This window comes from Marmota marmota, unplaced genomic scaffold, assembly GCF_001458135.2.
Source record: "Marmota marmota marmota unplaced genomic scaffold, marMar, whole genome shotgun sequence".
NCBI lineage: Eukaryota > Metazoa > Chordata > Mammalia > Rodentia > Sciuridae > Marmota > Marmota marmota.
In genome coordinates this window covers 17,089,195-17,112,970 of record NW_026000082.1, presented here as the reverse complement: position 1 = coordinate 17,112,970, position 23,776 = coordinate 17,089,195, and the positions used below count along the sequence as shown (strand labels likewise).

Sequence of the window (23,776 nt, the reverse complement as noted above, 5' to 3'; positions counted from 1 at the left end):
AACTCATAGAGAATCTCAAGAAACTCCAAATATTTCCCCCAATTTTTTTTAAAAGGAGAAAAAAGCTGGAGGACTCTCGGACTGCTTTCAAAACCTACTACAAAGCTTACAGCACTTAAAACAGTGTGGACCTGGCATACAGACATGCATGTGGACCAATGGAATAGAATGTAGCCTATGTCCTCACATATTAAAAAAGTGATCTTGGACAAGGTGCCAATACCATTCAGTGGGGAAAGGACTCTCTTCAATAAATGGTGCTGAGAAATACTGACTATTCACATGTAAAAGATTGAGGTTGAGTCTTTATCTAATGCTGTATCCAAAGATTAACCCTAAATGGGTATATAATTATTTATTAAAAAGCATAAATGTAAAATCTGATATCGTGTAAGTCTTAGAGAAAAACAGGCCAAGGGCTTCTTGACATTGGACTTAGCAATAGGTTCTTGGATATAGTATCAAAGAAATCATACACAAACTGAACTGAGTGCATAAAACTTTTTAAAAATTGCGCATTAAAATGCATCATCACAGGCTGGAGTTGTAGCTCAGTGGTAGAGTACATGCCTAGCATGTGTGAGGTACCGGGTTCAATCCTCAGCACCACATAAATAAATTAAATAAAGGTATTGTGACCATGTACAACTAAAAAAATTTAAATGCACCATTAATAGAATTTTAAAAATCAGCCTAAAGAATCAGAGAAAATATTTGTAAATCTTTTATTTGATAAAGATCAACATCCAGAGCATATAGAGAACTACTGAAAGTCAAAATGAAAAACAAACAATATTGTTCAAAACTGGGAAAATGACTTGAACAACCATACCTTCATCTCACAAAAATAGAAGGGAGACCAACAGAATAGAGGGAGTGAATCAAGAGGGAGGCAGGAGGGTTGGGCATGGGGAATTACTAGGGAGTAAAATCCACTTAGTTATGCTATGTCTAAGTATGAATACCACAATGAATCATATGTGTGTATACACACAAATATACATGAACTAATATATATGTATTCCAATAATTAAAATAACAATAATAGTAATAGAGAAACTAGTAAAGTACAGCAAGAAGATGAAGGGTTGGGGGGAGTAGGGAAAGTACTGGGGAATGAGATTGATCAAATTATGTCATATGTATGTATGATTACAGCATGATGAATCCCATCATTATGTATAACTATGATGCACCAATAAAAATTCTCCAAAAAAAGACATACTAATAGTCAATAAGAACACAAGAAGATGCTTAACATCATAAACAATTAGGAAAATATAATTTGAAACTATAATGAGATACCATGTTACTTTTCTAGTTCGTTACCATATATGGAAAAAAAAAGACAGTGTTGGTATTCACAGGAAGTAATAGGAATTCTTGTGTACTATCTGTAAGGATAAAAAAAATGGTGAAGACACTGTGGAAAACAATATGACAGTGCCTTCAAAAATTAAAAAGAAAATTGGACCAAGTTCTATTTCGGTATTTATATCTAAAATAATTAAATTCAGGGTCTAGAAGAGGTAGACCTGTGTTCATAGCAGTGTTATGCAAAATAATGTGCCAGTGCACAATATGCACTTAGACTCTAGCCATTTCAATAATTATGGTGTACATTTCTTCAATGAAAAACTGAAAATACTATAAAAGAAAGGGATGCTTAGTAGTAGCTGTCTTGTGTAAAATGAAATAATGTATTCTAGATTCAATTATTTGTCAGTATGTGTATTTTACAAATCTTTTATTCCACTCTATAGTGCCTTTTCTTTGTTGTAACAGTGTCCCTTGAAAAGTAGAAAATTTTATTTTTTAATCATAGTAAAATGTACATAACATGAACTTTACCATCTTTAACAATTTTTAACTCTACAGTTCAGTTATATCATGTGCTTTCATACTATTTTTAATATATTTTCCACTTTTCACTTTCATTTTATTTTTTAATTCGTTTTTTATTCTTTTTAGTTATACATGACAGTAGAGTATAATTAGACATATTTATACAAACATGGAGTACATCTTATTCTAACTTGGATCCCTGTCTTGTGGTTGTACGTGATGTAGATTCACTGTGGTGTGTTCATATATGTACATAGGAAAGTTAAGTTCATATTGTTTTGCAGCTATCACCACCATTCATCTCCAGAAATTTTTTTATATTCCAAATTGAAATTCTGTATTCATCTAACAATTCCTTACCTTCTACATCCAGCCCCTGCCAGCCACCACACTATTTTTTGTCTGCTTGGTTTTGATTACTCCTAGTGCCTTATACAAGTGAAACCATATAGTATTTTTTTGTGAGTAGTTTATTTCATTTAGAATAATATCCTCAAAGTTCATTCATGCTTTAAGCTGAACATATTGTAAGATGTTGCAGAATTTCTACTTTCACCTCTTTTGGTTTAAGACCATTAGTGTCTTCATTTTATCAGAAAAAGTTAATGAAAAAAAATCATCTGAAGAGTCCAGTCCTACTTTATGGTTTCTGCATTGTGGTTTTGTCTATGACGCTGACATATTATTAAAAAATTACTTTATCTTAATGATCATTACCTTGTACATACAATTTTCTTAGGGACCTCAAATATACTGTGGATGGCACATTTTAAATGCTCAGTTCAACTATCCCAAACTTTTGTAATTACTATTTTAATTTCACCTTCAAGGAGAGCCAAAAAAGAAGGATCAATTTCAGGTGTCCACACACACCATGACATTAAGCAAAATTCTTATGTACTTATGGATAATTTTGAAAGAGGGTCCCTTTCTTTGCATCAATCTCTGAAAGATATCTATGACCTACAAACATTAAGATACAGTGAATCATTATCTCTAGGTTAAAGTATGGGAATAATTAGAGTAACTTATGAAGCAAAGTGCTGATGGCTAGATTTAGGAGCAAAAATGAGACTATTAAATTGAAGAAATATTTTCTCTAGAAGCAGAAACATCAGTAATTTTTAATGTATCATTAATCCCATAAAATTCAGGAGGCTGGAATTCAAACCCTATGACATGTGGCCCAAGGGTCTATTGTTCCTATAGTTCACACAAGTATCCCTCCTCTTTCTTTGGCTAAGTGTCTTAAGAGCTACTGGGCATTTGGGGAAAAGAAATTTTCATCCTCTTGATCGTACATACCTCTTTGACGCTGATACAAACAGACACTGAGTATGACATCTACAACCACTGAAGAAATAATTATTACTGAACCCACTAACAGAGGAGAATTCCAGCTGCAGCATCTATCTGAAGAAAACGAAATGTTAATAATCACTGGTTACTGGTGGGAGGCACTTTGGATTTGGGGGAAAGCACAAAAGAAAACAACAGCTATATTTTGATGCCATCTCCAGTATTGATTAAGAACAGGACTAAGGATTAGGACTTAAATATCAGAAAGCTGTTGTTGACAGGTAAAAGGGATGGGACATGTGTTGGGCTGAGGCTAAACAGGCCTGGAGGAAAGAAACAAATCTTACTCTACCTAGCCCATCAATCAATGGGCCTCATTAGAGAGCAGGATATGGGGTTTTAAGGTCTTTAAATACAAGAATATCACAAGTGAAATGACCTTCAGATAACACATTATTTAAAATATTCTTTACTCAAATCATGGTAGTATCATTTGGCTGTCTCTTCATGGAGTTATTTCATACTATGAAGGCTTACTACTATGGGTTTGCCCATTCTTCTGCTAGAGGGTTAAATGATCAGTTCAACTTAGTGATTAAAATATAGGATATGAGTGTCCATATAGTTTATATTCAAACTTATTTCCTACCATTATCACCTTTGTGATTTTAGGTGCAACACCACTTTGAAATACATAATTTTCATCGTATGCTAAAATGGGGATAGTAATAACATCTAGTTCAAAGTGCATTATAGAGGTCAAATTCCTTAATAATTATAAAGTTACTGGAATATGGCTTGTTAATAGTAAAAACTCAATAAAGTGTTAGCCTCTCATGGTTATAATTCCTACCACAGAATGAACTCTGCCACCTTGAAAATTATTCATTTCAAATGATTCAAGAACACCTTCTAGATAACGATGAATAAATGTTAGGAGTTAAAATTATGCCAGAAGGGAATAGTTGAATAACTGGAGGCAGTTTGATTTGTAAAGATCAATGTAGAAAGATCTTTTACTATAATCTCTAAAGAGTTATCTAGAACCACACATGTTGCCTTAGAAATCTCAATAAAGCACAAAATACTAGAAGGAAGTATGCAATAAAAAAAGGAAGTGCATTAAAAGGTGTAATGAAGGAGAGGAAAATTTTAAAAAAATCCTTGAAACTTGGATGCTGTCAATAAGCAGATAAGCTACAAAATTTTACAAAATTTACTTTATTGAAACAGCAACTGGCAGGAGCTAAAGTTGTGGATTTGTGGCTTTCTGGTATGTGGGTTCTTCCCTAGCCCCATGGACACAGTAATGGAAAATGGCAGCCATTTGAATCAAATAACAGAGTTCAGGCCAGAAGAGCAGGTAGAAATGAAAAGGAGAGATCCATCAAGTTAGGATAAGTGCAGAAGAACTGAGACCCATATCCTCAGCTGACTATTTGGTTTGGGAGGAGATCCTAGGGGATCTTATCTGATTGTTAAAGACAGGGTACCAGAGTGGGTATGTGAGCTTGAGGCTTTTTAAATTGAGTCTGGAATTATTCTTCTCAAATACATCCAAAGACATAGTTTATGTAAAAATTTCTCCTCTAGTCATATGAACGAGCATATCATCTACTTTGGCCTACTGGCTTGTGCATATTGGGCATGACCTTGTCATTTTGTTTGGAAATCTGATGTCTTTCTTCCCAGAGGAAAGACTCCTAGCCCACGTAGAAATGACATCCTGTCCTGCAATGCTGTATGAGGAAATGAATCCAGGAGACTGCTCTTGAGCCAACCTAGAATTCTTTTATGCCATTTTGAATGTTTTGGTATGTTGTAAACCTTTATTGAGTTGGTGCTTTCCAATCCTGAATGGCTATTTATTGTGTATACTGAATTTTATTGTGAATCCTTCAATTCCACTTCCCCCTATAGCATAATTTAGAATGAATGAAAACTTTTTCAGTGGTGAGTGATCTCTCTGAAGCCTTTTCATGGAAATATGCAGTTTGATACTTTATTTTCTGTCCCTGAGAAGGTCATTTCCAAGGGAGAAATATGTATTAATGGTGTTAGATGTTGTTAAAATCTTTCCTAGCTTGTTTGCCTACCTATTACCATAAAAAAGAGGTTTCGGCTTGTATAAGGTGCAAGAAGCTCAGGTTTCCAGATAAATAACACTTTAAGCAGCTCAGCAACAAGAAAAAAAATATCTAGGACCAAGGAATTGGTGTAGGATATAGATCTAACACCCAAGAGTTTGGAATGTCTCGGGTAGACAGACTTGGGAAGAAAGAGCAGCTTTAGCTCTTTCCCCTCTTCCACTTTGCATCTCTCATTCTTCAAACCTACTTACCTTGTTCCTGTTGGCAATAGAATACAACACTGGGAAATGCAATAGAGGATATCAGCACTGTCACAAGTGTAATTATAATTATTATCCAAATTTTCTTCTGTGAAAATAGTTCATCTGAAATGGAGAGTTACAAATCTTACCTCCTAGGAAACTTGGGGTGAAGGACCCACCCAATTAAAAATGATGATTCATCCAAAGCATAATCCAATTCAAGATCCCTTCTCCCTGGAATATTAAACCTAAGCCAGTTTGGAGAGGCATTTATGATTGGGTAGGTGAAAAGTAGGATTGGGTCTAGAATGAGGCTGAGTCAGGCTGACACATGTGAGTGAAACCCACTCTCTGTATTTCTTCCCATGCATTCTGATTCATGAGCTCCTTGGGTAAAAGAAAAAGGTAGTGCTAAGTTCTTCCCCCTTAAACTCCCACCCAAGACTCAGATGCAGTTTTACCAGGACTATAACAAGGTCACTCCCAACTGAAGCCTTCCTTCAGTCCTCTTGTCTAAACTATCAGAATATGTGCAGTTCTGAATTTGCCAATGTACTTTTTGGGTCTGGCATTATTCTTCTCAAATACATCCAAAGATATAGTCTATGTAAAATTTTCTCTTCTAGTCATATGTACAATATCTACTTTGGCCTACTGGCTTGTGCATATTGAGTGGACCAAGATACACATGGTGTTGTAACTAATCCTATATCCAGATACCCACCCTGTCCTCCTACTGCAACCCAATGAGGTCAAAACAGACCTTTGTCTGCTCACAAGTCAGTCAGGGACAGAGTCCCAAGTACGATTAAACTTATGATATTTTCCTTAACATAAGTTTTGACTCTTTCCATATGTTCTGATATTCATGAATGGAACATCAGATCTCCCTGAGATGTCTATATTTCCTGGAACTGAAAATTATTTCCCAAGGTTTGTGTTAATTATAATTCTTTTTAAAAATATAAGTTTGTAGAAAAGTACATGTCTACTTTAAGCACGTGCTAACTCAAAAATATATGTCTCATTATTTACAGAAGTTGCAATTAAATTAAATATTTTCCCTTCTATATCTGCCATGAACTATAGGGACAGAGAGTAGATAGATCAATCTTTCTTTATTTTATATAACAGTTTGTCCTTCTGTTTCTAACACAATATAATATGAAGCTTAGTTTTTGAATAACAAATGAGAAAATAAATGTAAAAGTGTTTGAAGAAAGTTAATTGCTAAAACTGTTAGAAGAATTAATATTCTTATTATAATATACATGAGTTACAATATGCTTCTCAGCTTCTGGTTCCAACACTAATTTTATGAACTCATACAAACACTAATACATACATATATAACTAGTAGTTTACAAGATACTTTTTTGGTTTTATTTCAATCATTTAAGTATAAGTTATTGATTGTCTAAATACTATATGCCATACAATATTTGAAGCAGTTGGGGGAGTGTCTCAGTTAATAAAACCAACAAAAATTCCTACCTTTATGTTTCAAAGAGGAAAATAGATAAGAGAAAATAAAATTATTATGCTATGCTGTGGGTTAAAAAGTAATGATACTAAAAATTAAAAATTAAAGAAGTATGAGGAGATAGGAGACCCCAGGTGATAGGAAGCAGGTTACATTTTTTTCAGGTCAGTTTGTGGAACAAGTTCTTATTAAGAGGATCAGAGTTTAGCATAGACTTTAAGGAGACAAGGAAGGTTAGTGAGATTTACGGCATTGTAGGAAGGGGGAACAACTAGAGCAAAGACCCCACAGCAGGAGCTCATCTGCACAGATGGGGGCAGCAACGAGTCTGTGTGACTCTAGAGTGGACAAAGGAGGACACCAGGAGCTGAGGTCAGATAGGTAATGGGAACACAGACAGTCACGCAGGACGTTGTGGGGCATTTTACTCTGAATAAAATGGGGAACAATTGCAGGGTATTGAAAGAGGGTAGTGTTTTATGTCTCATGTTTGAGATGGGTCCTGCTGTCTGCATGTTGAGCATAAGCCATGTGAATTAAGAACAGACGTGAGACTCTTTCAGATGCTACGGCACTGCATCGCTCAGTGGGGGATGGGGTCTGACTTGGAGGGCAGTGGTGAGGTGGTGAGAAGTGATGAGACACCAGGTATTTATTTTAGAGCTAGATATGGTGTTATTTCTTGACAGATACTATCTATGTAGAATATGAGAAAAGAATTGGAGTCAAGGATAAGTTTAAAGATTTTGTTCTGAAAAATTGAAAATATGAAGTGTGATTGGGAAGGTAGTAAACTAAACCAAGAGTATAGTTTTATACACTTGGCATGAGGTACCCACTGGACTATGTTGAGATGCTAAGATGGAGATGAGAACAGAGTGGGAAGAGGTCTGGCCTGAAGATAAAATTTGAGAAGCCATCATTAGATCAATGGTATTTAGAGCCAGGAGGCAGGATGAACTCATTAGAGAGTAAAGGCTGAAAACCTGGGAAATCCAATATCAAGAACACAGTGAAAACTAGTGAATGTAGGAAAGAGAAGAAGAAAGACAACAAGCAAAATGATGAATAAATCCAAGAGAAACTAATGCCTTGGAAACCAAGTGAAGAAAGCAAATGAATTTTTCTGTTTTCTTTATTCGTCATGTGACATTGGCTATCATTTGAAGAACAAATACACAGATCTCACCTGCTAAGACAATGCTCGTTCTTTCCTCTTGGCCAGTTAGAGGGTTTCTAAGGTAGCAAGCAACATTTCCAGAGTGGGCATCCCTGAGAAGAAGGGTCATCTTCATGTTGAACAATTTGTCTCTATCCTGTGAGTGAGATTTTGATGTAGGTAGGAGTATGTCTCCTCTGCTGTCTCTCCATTCCATTTGAGGCTGTGGGAACCAACCTCCTGAATGACATTCCATAATAAGACCTTTGGTATTAGGAGGATGCACAAAAATCTGTATGTCTGAGCTTGTAGCTGGTTGGATATGAAGGGGGAAAACAATATTTATAGGTAAAGGGAAGAGGAACATAGCAGTGAAACAAAAATCCAAAGGAAAACCAAATAAGCCAGGCAAAAGGGTTACACCATACAAAGAACATCTTGTTCTAAATAAGTTAGGGGAGAAAATGACTCTTTGTTTTATTTATTTGTTCATTCATTCATTCAAAAATGTTTATTGGTTATTTACTAAATCTTAGAGGCTTAAATGGGTTCTTGGATTGCTAAAATGATTACATTATGATTATATAACTATTATAGATTACAGACCTCATAGGTATATGGCTTAATATCTTTTATTCTATCTTCATCATGAGTCACTTTTGAGCCACCATAATCAATTATAAATAATTGATTAGAGTATGAATCCAAGTTTGCAACTTAAACTGAAACTTTATGTGTTCATTATATATAACAGGTATTTATATATAATATGTCTTGCATAAACAGGTAATATACTGATGACATCAAAATACATATTCATTTAGAGAAAAAAAACTTTTGAAGAATTTCAAGGTATTGCCTGAGACATAAGACTTGACTAATGTGTGGACAAAGGAAGAATTAGTAGAGATTTAAAGTGTAACCCAAAAGCAGATCTGTCCAATAAGACTTTCTGCAATAAGAGAAATAGTCTATACCTCTGCTTATGATAGAGTAGCTATGTGCTACATGAGAATATTACCTGGAATGGAGTCAGTGAGATTTTAGAACTGGACATGTAATTTTTATTTCTTTAATTTTGATAAATTTAAATATAAATTTAGATGATCACCTCATATTGGATAGCTCAAATCTAGACTGCAGAGTCAGGTGGTATATAATGCCCAATAAGTATGTTAAACATGAGTGGGCCAGAGTCCTACATTTGGATGCTCCCATATATGAAATTCTTCAGTTTACTCCATATCTCTTGCATTTCTCTGTCATTTGGAATAATTTAAAGGATGAGGAGCTTGACTTAAATACTACGAATTTGCATCCCATATAGATATAGCATATATATCTAAGGACATTGAAGATTGTAGATAAAGATTTTTTTTTCAAATAGGTTTAAGAAAAATAACTTAGCACTAAATAGTCAGTGAATTGAGTCTAGGAGAAGTGACAATAAAATTACCATTAAGGAGACTTTTGTAAAGCTTCAGGTAGCTTGTAAAATTACATTTTACTAAAGTGCTACCAGAAATAACTGAAAACATAAACAAATCTTAAAAATGGAACTATTGGTCTTTTAGAAATCTACAATGTATGTGGACATAAAAAGAAGGTATTTGGTGATAGAGTTGTTGTCTTCACAGTTTTCACCCTTGATCATCTACTCTTTCCAATTCAAAAACTAAATGCATAAATTTGAACTTGCTAACTAAATTATGTAAAAAGGAAATAGTCTGAAACACTTGAGAGTTTTTCTAATGCTGAGCCACAGATGGGTTGAGAATCACAGATGCAGAGAAACTTCAGAGGGATCCACCTTACCTGTGACCTTCACTTCTGTGATGTCCTCTTCAGAGAAATCACCGTCTCTGAAGAAGCAGTGGTACTGCCCATCGTCATCAACACTGACATTAAAGATCCTGAGGGTCACTTTACCTTCTCCAATGGCATCTTTGAGGAGTTCTGTCCGCTCCACATACCCGGAGGTAGTTTCTCCATACAGGTCTTTACCCTCCTTGTACAGGTAAATGGGTTGTGTGTAGCGGTTGCGGAACCAGCGGATCTCCATGTGTTGTGCACTCTGCGGTGGAGACAACTGGCAGCTGAGCTCAACTTCTCCACCAAATGGAGCCAGGATTGGCCCCTTTATGCCTTTCACCATGAATTGTTCTGGGAAGGGAAACAATAACCAAAAGGTGAGAGCATGAGTTAGGACACACCTTCTACTCAAAATCATTATCATCTCTCTCTCTCTCTCTCTCTCTCTCTCTCTCTCTCTCTCTCACACACACACACACACACACACACACATATCCTTTATTGAGAGTCAATTATTTTGTTCACCCTGAAGACATTTTAACTTAACCCTTGACTTGAGTAGAGTTCATGAAATTATTTACCTTAAAAAATATGAAAATATGGCTTCATTGCTGCTAAATGGTTTGTCTTTGTTAGGAAAAAGTTTAATAGTTGCTTCTTATTCCATTCTATTTGTTCATCCTTTGTAAACCTCTGTCTCAGACTGCTTTTAATATTTGCTGCACTTTAACTATAATGAATGTATCCTTTTTTTCTAGATAATTTTCATAGGGCTTCTTGAATTGGAAGATTCTTATTTTTTTCAATTCTAGAAATTTCTACTCATTGCATGTTTAATTTTATTTCTCTTATTCTCTATATTCTTTTATAACGTAACTGTCTTGGCTGTTTTAGGAATTACCAGGAAGATATCCTAAAGTACCACCACCTTCTCCTCCAAGATTCATTTTTTGTTTTCCCTTTTTGGTGCAACTTGGCTACAGTACATGTTCTTTCAGGCAAGAGACTCAGAAACTCTCAAGGCTGATATTAGTCCCTGACTGGAATAAGATGTGAGAATACGGGGCATTTTAGACTCTCTCATTTTCGTCTCTTGCACCACTCATTGAAGGGAGAATGAAAAGCAGTTGTTCTCACAGTACTTTCCAACTTCCCACATGATGGCCACCTTACCTCTCTCAATATCTTCTGTTATATCACCACTTAATCAAAATGGCCAAATCAATTTAGGTTTTTTTCACCCTTGGAGGCTTCACAGTCTCAAGTATCAGTGTGTGATTGATCAATTTATATTTAATACATTTATATTAAAAATTATTTTGTAAATGTGAAGGAATGCTACATTAGGTGCTGATAGTTCGATCTCTAAATTATTGTATGCCTATATAACAAATCTTTGGGGATAGTTTCATATATTTGAGCATTGATAGTGAAGTTAATCTTCTTTCCTTAAACAATTAAACTCTTATTTGGATCTCTAAAATACAGATTATTTTGTGTGTGTTTTAAATGCACGTGTTACAGACAAAATAATTGCGAAGAGTGATTATACATTGGCTGCCATGTTTACCTTCACATCTACTTCAAAATAATAATGATGAGGGCTTAAATCATTTCATTGTTATTCTCTACTAGTTTTTATATATAACTAGACAAATAATTTGTTACATTTTCATCTTTATTTTTTTTATTTGTTGCTTTTAGATATACATGACAGTAAGGCGTATTTTGATATATTATACATACATTAAAATCAACAATGCAGAAAAGATAACTCAGTGTAAGAATTTGAGGCCGCCAAAATAAAAATCTTTGAACTATTTCAAAAAGAAAACATGTATATAAACTTCTTTTTATCTATTTTTAAATTGGTGCATGTTAATTACACAGATTGATGAGTTTCATTGTGGCATATGGTACATGCATGTAACATAATTTGATCAAGTTCACTCCCCAATAACTCCTCTTAATTTCCCCTCTTCCATCACCCTTATTTACTTCCTATACTCTATCAGTCTTCCTTCTACTTTAATATTTTTTTCCTCCCCCCTTCTTTTTCTCACTAACTTCCACATATGAGAGATAACACCTGGTACTCCATTTTCAGTCTGGCTTATTTTGCTTAACATGATGTTCTCCAGTTCCATACATTTTCCAGCAAATGATATCACTTAGTTCTTCTTTATGGTTGATAAAACTTTGTGTGTATGTATGTATGTGTACGCATATGTGTGTACGTGTAAGTGTGTATCACATTTTCTTTATCCATTATTCTGTTGAAAGACATCAAGGCTGATTGTTTGACTTTCGTGAATTGTGCTGTGATAAACATGGGTATTCATGTGTCCTTAAGTATGCAAACTTTCATTCATTGGATAAATACCAATGGTGGTATAGCTGAATCATATAATAATTTTTTGAGAAACCACCATACTGATTTCCATAGTGGCTATACTAATTTATATTCCCACCAAAAATGGACAAGATTTCCTTTTTCCTTGCATCCTTACTGGTCTTTATTATTATTTGCATTCTTGATGGTTGGCATTCTAACTAGAGTGAATCTCAGTGTTTTGATTTTCATTTTCCTGGTGGCCAAAGATGTTGAACATTTTCCATGTAATTATTGACCATTTGTACTTCTTTTGAGATGTTTCAGTTCAGTTAATTTGCCCACTTATTGGTTTGGTTATTTGTATTGTGATGCCTTCAGCTCTACTCTTTTTGATCAGGATTGCTTTGGCTATTCTGGGTGTTTTGTCTTTTAAAAATTTTGTAATTGCTTTTCCTAGTTCTATGAAGAATATCATTGGTATTTTTATGGGTATTGCTCTATAGATCAACTCTTGGTAATATGTCCATTTTAACAATAATTATTCTCCCTATCCATGAATATATGGGAGGTTTCTCATATTCTGATATCTGCTTCAATTTCTGCATTTCAAAATTTTCTTTATAGAGGTTTTTCACCTCCTTTGGTAGGTTTAGTCTTAGGTATTTTTAATCTATTATAGATGTAATTATTTTTTAATTTCTTTCTTAAAAGATTCATTATTGGTATATAGAAAAACTATTTGTTGTTATACATCAATTCAGTATTCTGCTTCTTTTCTGAATTTATTTATCAGGGTTAAGTGTCAATTGAACCAATGTTTAGGGTCTTCTAAGTATATGATTGCTGCTGCCAATAGGGGTAATTTGACTTCTTCCTTTCCTATTATATCCCTTTATTTCTTTCCCTTGCCTAATTGCTATGGCTCAAATTTCAAGGACTATAGTGAAGAAGAGCCTTGATGTCTTTCAAAAACAGCAGCTCTCCTTATCTCAATCCTGAATTTGAAAAAAAATGCTTTTTTTCTCCATTCAGTATGATGCTGAGTTTGGTTTTGTCATATATAGCCTTTATTATGTTGAAGGATTTTCCTTCTATACCTACTTTCTTCATGGACTTTATCATGAAGGAATGTTCAATTTCATCAAATGCTTTTTCTGCATCTATTGAAATGATTGTTTTCTTTCCTTGATTCTATGTATGTTCTATACTACATTTATTGATTTGTATACATTGAACCATCCTTGCACTTCTGGAATAAAACCAATTTGATCATGTAATATGTGTTTTTTAATAATGGTTGAATTTGGTTTGCAAGTATCTCTTTCTTTCAGTTAGTTTGGCTAAGTTTTTACCAATTTGTTTATTTCCCCCCCAAAAGACCCAACTATTTATTTCATTGATCATTTGTATTTTTTAAATCTTTTTTTTAAAGAGAGAGAGAGAGAGAGAGAGAGAGAATTTTTTGATATTTATTTTTTGATTTCGGCGGACACTACATCTTTGTTTGTATGTGGTGCTGAGGATCGAACCCGGGCCGCACGCATGCCAGGCAAGTGCGCTACCGCTTGAACTACATCCCCAGCCCCAATCATTTGTATTTTTATTTTACTTTTTATTTCATTAAGTTTAGCTCTGATGTTTATGATTTATTTCATATTTCTAGTTTTGGTATTGTGTTGTTCTTGTTTTTATAAGTCATTGAAATGTATCATTAGTTTGTTTTTTTGAGGTCTCTCTGATTTTTTTAAATGTAGGCACTAATATATATAAACCTCCCTCTTAGAACTGCCTTTGCTGTATCCCATAAATTCTGATATGTTTTATTAATATTTCGGATTCCAAGAATTTTTAAACCCATCTCCACAGTTCCTTCAGTGATCCACTTATCATTCAAAAGTAACTCTTTCATACATTTGTATAATTTCTGTGTTTTTTCATTGTTGATTTTTAATTTCATTTCATTCTGATCTGAAAAGATGCAAGAGATCATTTAAAACAGCTAAGGTTTGCTTTTTGGCTTAATACATGATCACTTTTGGAGAAAGTTCCATGAGTTTCTGAAAAGAATGTGTATTAAGCTTTTTTTTTTGGATGAAATATTTTGTAGATTCTTGTTAAATTTATTTGGGCTATATTAGAGTTTAAATCTGATGTGTCTTTCTTGATTTTGTGCCAGAATGACTTGTTAGTGAGAATGGGGTAGTGAAGTACTCCACTATTATTGTATTGGGACCTGTCAGTCCCTTTGTATCAATGTTTGTTCTATGAAATTAAGTGCAGTGACATTTGGGGAATAAATAATTATATTTTTGTTAGATTGTTTACTTTACCAATTGTTTCCTTTATCAAATGTTTTGACATTGTTTGTCTGTTCTATTTTTTGGCATGAAGTCTGCTTTGTCTGTATATGGGATTAGCTAATCCTGCTTAGTTTTGGAGTCCATTTGCATGGGATATCATTTTGCATCCTTTCACTTTTTAGTCTCTGAACATCTTTGCCTATGAGATGTGTTTCTTGGGACAACATACCGTTGGGTCTTGCTTTTCAATCCAGTATTCTATTCTATATCTTTTAATTGGAGAATTAAGACCATTTGAACTCATAAAGAATTAAGACCATTTGAACTTGTTATTATAGGGGTATGTACTACCATCTGTCATTTTGTTTCATTTTTCATATTTGAATCATGACTAATTCTCATTTGCTTATCTATTTTTCCTAATGGAATTTATTCTTTTCCCTGATCTCTTGGTTATTTTTATCTTCCTGTTCTGTGTGTATCTTCTCCCTTAGATCATTCCTTGGAACTTTGATCATTGTTTTTCAATATTGTTGTCACTGGACCTGTATTTTATTTATTTATAGGTGGTGCTGTAACTTGATCCCGGTGCCTCACACATGCTAAGCAAGCATTCTGCCACTGAGTTGCAACCTCAGCCCAGAACTTTGATCATTTTGACAATCAACTTTTTGAAATTTTTCCTGACATTTCTTCTACTTCATTGTCTATGGGTTCAACTATTGGAAAGTTATAAAATTTTGGAGACAATTTTCCATATTTCTGTTTTGATATTTGAATATCCGCTGGGCTAGATATATCTTCTACTCTTATGTCAGAGACTTTTTTAGTGAATTACTTTGTGTTTACCATGTGCCCTAGACTGTGGGTAAATCTCAGGATAAAAGCAACTTCTCAACATATTCAACTACTGTGATCAATTCCTAACTCTTCTTTGAGAAGACATAATAATCTTGAGTAAGTTACCATTTGAGAGTAAACCATATGCTAATAATCCATAAAACCTTATAGAAAATGATCTTTGTAGCTCCACTCATCCAAAAGTGAAAATAGGAATAATACTATAGTAGGTTGTAAAATTGGATATTGAAGAAAGTAAAATTAATATTTAACTTTGCTGAGTAGCTGATCTCTCAATGCTTTTACTCCAGACTGGAGGAGCGGGCATTTGTATAGCCTGCTTTTGATCCACCATCTTGATCTTTCAATCTCTAGAAATTTTTTATATAAAAGCTCTATTTTTAAATAACTATTGGGTATGGAATATATCTACAAAATATTAAAGTTTATCGCATAAATATAAGCATCTTTTTGAAATCTGAAATTAGTTCATGAAGAGATCTCAATGGAACAGAGTTTAGAAATTCAGACACACTGGAAATTTGGTTTATGACAAAGATGACTTCTGGAATCAGTGGAGACAGTTGAGTTAATCAGTGGAAAGGACAACTGATTAATTATTTTTGGACAAAAATAATGTTGGATCTCTCTCAAGCCTTTATAAAAAAAGAAAATGTTAATAATAAGTGAAACTGTGTGTGTGTGGAAGGGAGGCGGATGGCAATAAGGGAGTGGGATTATATGGGAACTCCATACACTTCCTGCATAATTTTTTCATGAACCTGAAACTGATTTAGAAAATAGTTAAAAATTAAAAATAAAAATTAAGTGAGTTAAAAATTAAAAGTCAATTAGGAAAAAATGGAGGACAAAATAAATAACAACTTTGGCAGGCAATTTTGCAATCAATGAAATAAAATTAAAATTCAAAATAAAATAAATTTTATATATCCAAAATATGATTTAAAAATCTAATAAATTATAAACTTGTCATAAACATAGGGAACAGATAAAACAGATTAAAAATCAAATTAATGGTTAGTCTTTTCTTTGTTGCTTTTTATGAATGCCTAACAATGCAGAGGAAATAAGAAGTTAGAAAATAAACAGGAAGTTCAGAGAAAAAGAAAATACAAAATTTTTGGAAAGATACTCAACCATACTCATTAATAAGAAACTAGAAAGTAATCAGTGTAAAATCCTATTTTTCAGCAATAAGTTTGGAAAAGATAAAAAAACTTTGATACCTGTAACATCTACCTAACAAACTCACATATGCTATTTGGCAGAAGTTATTGACAACTGCTTCAGAATAACATTTTCAATATAATAGTAAAATAGTGCATAAACTATGGTCAGCAGTTCTACTGGAAATACTTTGTATGTTCACACTCACAGTTATGCTTAAAACAGGTACAATGATAGTTGTGGAATTTTTTATTTTAATTAACAAAAGACTGAATCCCACCTAATGTTGTATCAGTAAGATGTTTTTCATCTAATGTGCAGCTTTTACTAGAAATATCTATACTTTTATGTCATTTGTTGTCTTAGAATTTTATGGATCTCTAAATACCTGTATTAAACAAATACCTTGTTTAGATTCCTTGACAAATGCTGATTCTCATCCTCTATCAAGATCCCTCTAGTCTGTTTCATCTTTCCTTATCTTATTCTACACTGTTCTGAAAACACACAGGGATTCCAAGATGGATCCACTCCTTGCACCACTTCCTCTCTGCAAAAGTAATACATAAATCATGTCTCCTCAACATGAAAGGTTCTCAAGGGCAAGTTTTAATTTATCTTTATTTGTTTTTCCTTCCTGGAACCTAGTACAAATCTGAGTAAAGAAAACTTGCTCATTAGGAATTATTAATTCTTCCTAAATATAAGCTGTATTCTATGGTGCTCATCTTCATATCATTACTACATATTAAACCTTAGAAGCAATTGTCAAAAAGTAAATAAAAAACTTATTTTTTGAGTTCACCCTTGCTTTTCCTGGCAAACTTCATTTTTCTTATGTTTGTAAGGACAAGTGAGAGATCATACCTGAACTTGGAGTAACCATCTGAAGGAGGTACAGGACAACAAAGAGTCTGCAGAAAAGTACCCTTGTAGTTTTCATTGCACCTGTGATAAGGAATGAGGCAAGTTCATAAACAGTGATAACAGGAGTAAGAAGTTGCAGAATTCAAACACCTCCACATCTTTTCATAGTAATTAACTCTCAAGTAAACTTGCCAGGTAAAATGTAGGACATCCAGTTAGATTTTAATTTCGGATAAACAATAAGCAAGTTTTAGTATAAGCATTTCCTTTGTAGTATTTAGTGTCCTCAAATTTTGATTTACTAACTCTGGCAACCCAACCCTTAAGAATATGCAATATAATGAGTAGGCCCAGACTGACCTGTCTTTCCCACTCAAGGGTGAGTTCTTCCCAAGCTAGATGTCATTTGTCTTCTGGTTTTGTAGACTTCATTGAATGACCTGTTTTTTCAAAGTGACAGACCTAGAGAACTCCTTATCTCCTAAGTCTCTGTACTGCAAACATCTGTCACATATAATTATATTTACTTAAACAGAAAACTTTACAGACAGAGATTTAGGCTTATTATTAGGGGAGAACCGAGTGGCCATTTCAGAAAGGAATATGGTTTTCCGAATTTTATCTTCATGGAGAACTTGTAATTAGAGATAGATGTGTGGACTCGTGTGGTCAATAAAAAGCAAAGGGGAAAATTAAATTGGCTTCCTCAATCAAATTGGCTTTTCATTCATATGATAGTTTGATTTTTGACTCAGCAGATAAATGTGATAGTTATCAATGGGTACCAAAAAAAAAAAACAACAACAACAAAAAAAAAAACCCAGCTTCCTAGGTGCTAGTGTTACAGACAAGAGGAAAAAAATAGCTGATGGCAACCCTGTGTACACAGGCAGTTCTAGCAACCTGGGAGAGCACTTCCCTCTCCAGCACATAAATATAATAACAGGGAGAAGGTCCACAGAGGCTTTACTAGTGAGGAGGTGCAACCTTGTGAAGAGAGAGGGGCTTTCTCATGAAGCATGAGGCAACAAGGACCTACATCAGATTCAATATGAGGAAGCCTTGCTGAGCAAGAGGACTTGAGCAAAACCTAGTAAGAATGATGAGTGAGGCAGAGAGCAAATTACGAAGGCTCCACATGCCAGGTTAATGAATGTAAGTTTTATCCTCTATGCAAGGGAATTGTAACAGTCTAAGCAGTCACGTGCATAGGGGTTAAAAGCAGGGTCTTAGAAAGAGACCAACCAAGTCAAAATTCTACCCTTGTCATTTAACTGTATGAGTTTAGAAAAATTACTAAAATTTTGTGTTTCCATTTTTCAGCTATATACAGGGGATGAAAATTAATTTCTTTCTCATTGTATTTATTGTTGGAATTAATGGAGTATAATATCTAAAGTAACCAGAATAATACCTGACACTACTATACTATAAAGTATAAGTACTGTAACAAACTCAAGGACTATAAGTATTAATTTTCTTACCACTTTTAATATTGTTGAAATATTTAAGAGAGATGAAAAGTGAGAGCCTTGGAATCAGACTCACACCCTGGCTTTACTACTTAATGGTTACCTCGACTTATTTGTGTAATTTCTGTACCTCTGTTTACTATCCAGAAAAATACATAAGAGTATATATTTCACATACCTAAATTAATTAAATATAAGTGTTTAAGTTTTTATAAAGTTTTGGAGCAAAAAATGCTTAAAAATATGATTTTTAGCTATTGATAAAGAATTTATAGTCATGGCACAGTATATAGAGATTTACATATTTGAAGTGCGATTCTGAAGGCTGAGGAAGGAATGGAGGCAATAACATCACATGGCAAACAAATGAGTATTTCAACCCAAACAGGTATTGCTGGGGAAGGAACGAAATATCACCACATAAAAGAGAAAATAACTTTACAACTCCTAGATTAAATTAGTCTCTGAATTGAGGGAATAGCAGAGGTGTATTTTCACATGACTTCTGAGCTTCTTGGATGTGTAACTGGGTGGCTACATTATGTCACTAGTCATGATAAGACCCTTGGGAAGAAAAGCAATTAAATTTTGAACAGGTCAACTTTTAGATTTCTATGCAATTATTTTTAATTTACCTATTTAGGGTAAATTTAATATTTACCCTAGTAAATTATGAACACATATTATTCTCTGCTACAATTGTTAAGGTACATGACTTTGCTATAGATTTTTAGGATTTTTAATATAGGAATTATAACTTCTCTTCAAAATATGTTGCAGAATCCTGTAGTGTGTCCAGCATATATTAGATGTGCTGGCTGTCTCCTATTTGCTTCCCCAGATACAATCTCCATTTTCTCCACCTTTCTCTGTTTCTCACAAAATGAAACATCCTTAGTTTCATTTTGTGAGAATTGAATAGCAATTGGCTCTCTTTTCAGTGGCTTCTGGTGAAATAATAAGCAGATTACAGGAATGAAAGAGGATGACTTTGGAATATTTGCTCTCTCAGACTTTTCTGCTGGGTTGCTGTGTGAGCTATTTGTCCAATCATTAAGCAAGCAAACAAACAAAACCAAACATTAAACAAACAAAAAACATACCCTGTAGCCCTCTTTGCCCATAAGTTTTGGTTACTGCTTCCTGCCTTTACTTCCTCAGGTGTATGGGTGATCACAATCTCTTTATCTTAGCTCCAGGGTCCTTCTTTGCTCCTCCAAACTGCTCTACATCTTATTTGCACATTTATAAATAAGCTTTTTAATTAATATTCCTTGAACTTGAGCATTCTTTCATTTCTTGCTGAAATCCTGGCTGGTAACAGGAATTTGTATTGAATGTAGTTCTCAGAAAGAGATTCCCAACATGTGTTTCTGAAATTGGGTTTCTCATGCACTGGGGGAAGGCACAGTTGACCCTACTAAAAGGAATGGAAAAAAGAAATCTATAGCATGCCACAGCACCAGATTTATTCAAATTATGAATATTGGTGGTATAGGATCAAGTGCAGGTGGTGAAGAAGGCACAAGGAAGGAAAGGAAATAGTGTGGTTGGTATGATCAAAAAGTAACTATAAAGACTACAAAGTTCTCTACCTTCTTATGACTGTCCTAGAAGATTGACCTGATGAAAAGGAAAAATTAAAAGCAATGAATCCACAGTTGAGAACCAGGGGGTCTCCATCCTAACTCTGGAAAAGCTCATTTTTTCCCTAATTATAAGAGATGGAAATGAGAATTGAATCCAAGGTCTAATTTTAAGGGTTTCAGAATTGGAGCAATAATTAAATGCTACATTTATAAAGACTCTTAAGCTAATTTAAAGACACTCTAAGGCAGCCTAAAATGCTGAGACATGGGGCAAGGGGATTTGGGAACAGAGGGACAGGGCCATGCATAGGATTAACAATATGGATATCCTTGCTTTTAGGATTATTTAGCTATCACCCCTGAATGTTCAGCTTATTATTTCAGGAGACTCGTGGCTAGCTGGTGGCATCCATCAAAGAGGAAACATTAATTTATACTCAAGGGATGGATACTGACTCTACCTTATAGGATTGAAGTTTCCCCATTGGATGTGAGATCCCAGCTGGTCGCACTTCATCATGCACAGATATTCATACACATAAAAATGTCTTTTCATTCCCTTTTTTTTTTGTAAATCACATGCAACATTGTCTCTGACCAGGAAATTCATTTTATAGCAAAGGAAGTGCATCAATGTGCTCAGGGGCATGGGATTCACCAGGCTTACCATGTGCCCATGACCTAGATATAACTGATTTGATAGAACCCTGAGGAAGGCTGAGGTGTAACACTAGTCCTAGAACATGTGGGATTTGTTTAAACTAGTGGATAACTGATTGTGACTTCATTCTATAGCAGAATGCAAGGTCCTGGAAACCAAGGAGTAGATATGGAAGGTGATCCTCTCATTATGTGACCTTATAACCTACTTAAAAAATGTTTACTTCCCCTCTTATAGTCTTCAATGCAGTGTGTTTGGAGGTCCCATAATCTCACAGAGGAAGGTTTTCACTATATGACACAATTATGAATGAGATGAATTAGAAGCTGAGACTTTCCCCTAACAACCTGGAGCTTCTCACACCATTTAACCAAGAATCAGAAAAAGTACATCACTGCACGACTGGAGAGACTGATCCAGGGGTCACAGAGGTGACTTGACCAATACTCCTGGTCCATAGAGACCTGAAGTTACCCAATGAGAGTAGGGATTCAAGGGCTCAGATCCACAGTGGATAGAGCTCTGAAGGACCTCATCTAGCTAAGGTGCTGACTGAAGGCAAGTATTATACAGAGCAAGCAATGGAGGAAGGTACTACAACTTCCATGTTTATATTTTTGCAACCAGTTGAGTTAGTAATAACTACATTTTCCCAGCACCACAAAAAATAATAACAACTATATTCTGTATTTTTTCATCATAAATTTTTGCCTGTTTTTCTTCCAAGTTACTTTACATGAGTGACACTGCTGATGACAGACTATGTTTCAGGCAGGAAGTGTGACCAAATTAATATTATCTATTAATATTAATTACAGGATATGGCACCTTATAGGATTGAAGTTTCCCCATGGTAATTATACAAACTTATTCCACAGTTGAAGGGCAAGACTAGACTGAGGACAAAACTCTTGCTAAGTCTATCTACAGCTACTCTGCAGTTCTCCAAAGATAATTAAAAAAAAGCAATTTAAAAAGAAAGCCAAATATATATTGGACCTTTATTTTATTTATTTCTATGTGGTGCTGAGAATCAAACCCAGTACCTCACACATGCTAGGCAAGTGCTCTACCACTGAGACACAACCCCAGCCCCAAGCATTGATCATAATATAGAAAACATTGTCCTTTGGAATATTGCTATAATGAACCCCAAAATTCCAATCTCACTCAAATAATAATCCTAATTAGGTACATGTTTCTTACTAGATAGATGAGTTCTAAAAAATATTTGAACAATGGGAGTTAGTGTTTAATAGTTTTAATTTGGGAAGGTGAAAGATTTCTAGGGAGGGATGGTGATGATTGTTGCATAACAACATGACTACACTTAACGCTACAGAGCAGTACACTTAACATTTTTAAAATCATACAGCATGTGTATACATATTTTATCAAAGAAATTTTCAAATGTTCAAACAGAAAGCAAATATGTCAGTTAAATACTATAAAAGTTACAAATCACCTTCAACCGGCCAGAAAAGTTAATCAGATCATAAAAGAAGAGATGAATGTCTTTAACTCAGTAAGACCCAGAAACAATGCCCAACCCATCCCTTTTTTGTTATGCATTTATTTTAAGCAGAATCAAAGTGTTTCTGATATGTCATTCTTTACTATTGAGAGTAGATGATTTCAAATATTTTTACTAAGTCTTTCATGTAATATTTTGAAAGTAAAAAATAGTTCAGTTTTCTTGAAAAAATTTTAAATTTACATCTAATAATGGTACATATTTATGGAGTACAATGTGATAATTCAATGTGTAATATTCAAATCATCGTGGATAACATTTCCTTCTCATTAAACGTTTAGCATTTCTTTGTGCTGGGAACCTTTAAACTCCTCTTTTCTAGGTTTTTTTTTTAGAAAGATACATAACGAATTGTTGTAAAATATAGTGAATCTATGGTACTGTGGAACACTAGAACTTACTCCTCCTAAGTGTATTTTTGTACCTACTGTCTGACTTTCCTCTCTTCCTGCTTCCCCTTCCTTACCTAGAATCTACTGACAACTAATCTACTCTCTACTTGTATACAATCAACTTTCTAAACATCCATATATGATTGAGAACATGCAGTATTTGTTTTTCAGTGCTTATTTCAGAAAATGAAAGAATTCAGATATCATATTTTTTAAAAAGCTCATCATAAACATTTCATTATGAGATTTTTCTCTTTCTCATTCTATTTTTATTATTCACAACTAGCAACACTAAAGGAGAAGTACTCTGGTTGCAAAGAATTAGTTCCCTTTGTGAAAAAACAGGTGATAGAGGAATAACATGCACAGAAACACTATTTTCTTTTCTTGTTCTCAGGCCATCTCCAGAAATTGAGCCCAATATTTGCTGAGACACAAAACTACATTCAACTGATCCATAAAGAAAGATTGAGAAATATTTTTCTTCTACAATGATGAAGACTGCCCAATGCATTACATCCTTCTGCACTCCCAGATCTCACTAGTCTTCAAATATAGGTCAGTCAAGTCCATAGAAATTAGAGACAGAAGTCCTCTCAGAAGGTGCAAGAAGAGGAAAGTATAGAATAAGTAGACTATCCATTAATAGAAAACCATGAACCTAAACC

General features: G+C 34.2%; 1 protein-coding gene across 3 annotated transcripts in view; it reads right to left on the bottom strand.

The window, feature by feature from the left end:
• LOC107141458 (putative selection and upkeep of intraepithelial T-cells protein 1 homolog) overlaps nucleotides 1–23,776 on the bottom strand; it is a 29,513-nt gene that overhangs the window by 5,498 nt on the left and 239 nt on the right. For 2 of the 3 annotated variants that reach the window (XM_015484703.2, XM_048815427.1), the window contains exons 2-6: nucleotides 17,461–17,541; nucleotides 9,934–10,281; nucleotides 8,149–8,430; nucleotides 5,486–5,599; nucleotides 3,151–3,258 (exon numbers count right to left, since the gene is read on the bottom strand). In XM_015484703.2, the coding sequence (XP_015340189.1) occupies nucleotides 3,151–3,258; nucleotides 5,486–5,599; nucleotides 8,149–8,430; nucleotides 9,934–10,281; nucleotides 17,461–17,536 (928 nt within the window). In that variant the 5' untranslated portion in view covers nucleotides 17,537–17,541. The remainder of the gene's footprint in view (nucleotides 1–3,150; nucleotides 3,259–5,485; nucleotides 5,600–8,148; nucleotides 8,431–9,933; nucleotides 10,282–17,460; nucleotides 17,542–23,776) is intronic. The other variant, XM_048815428.1, reaches the window with a different exon arrangement.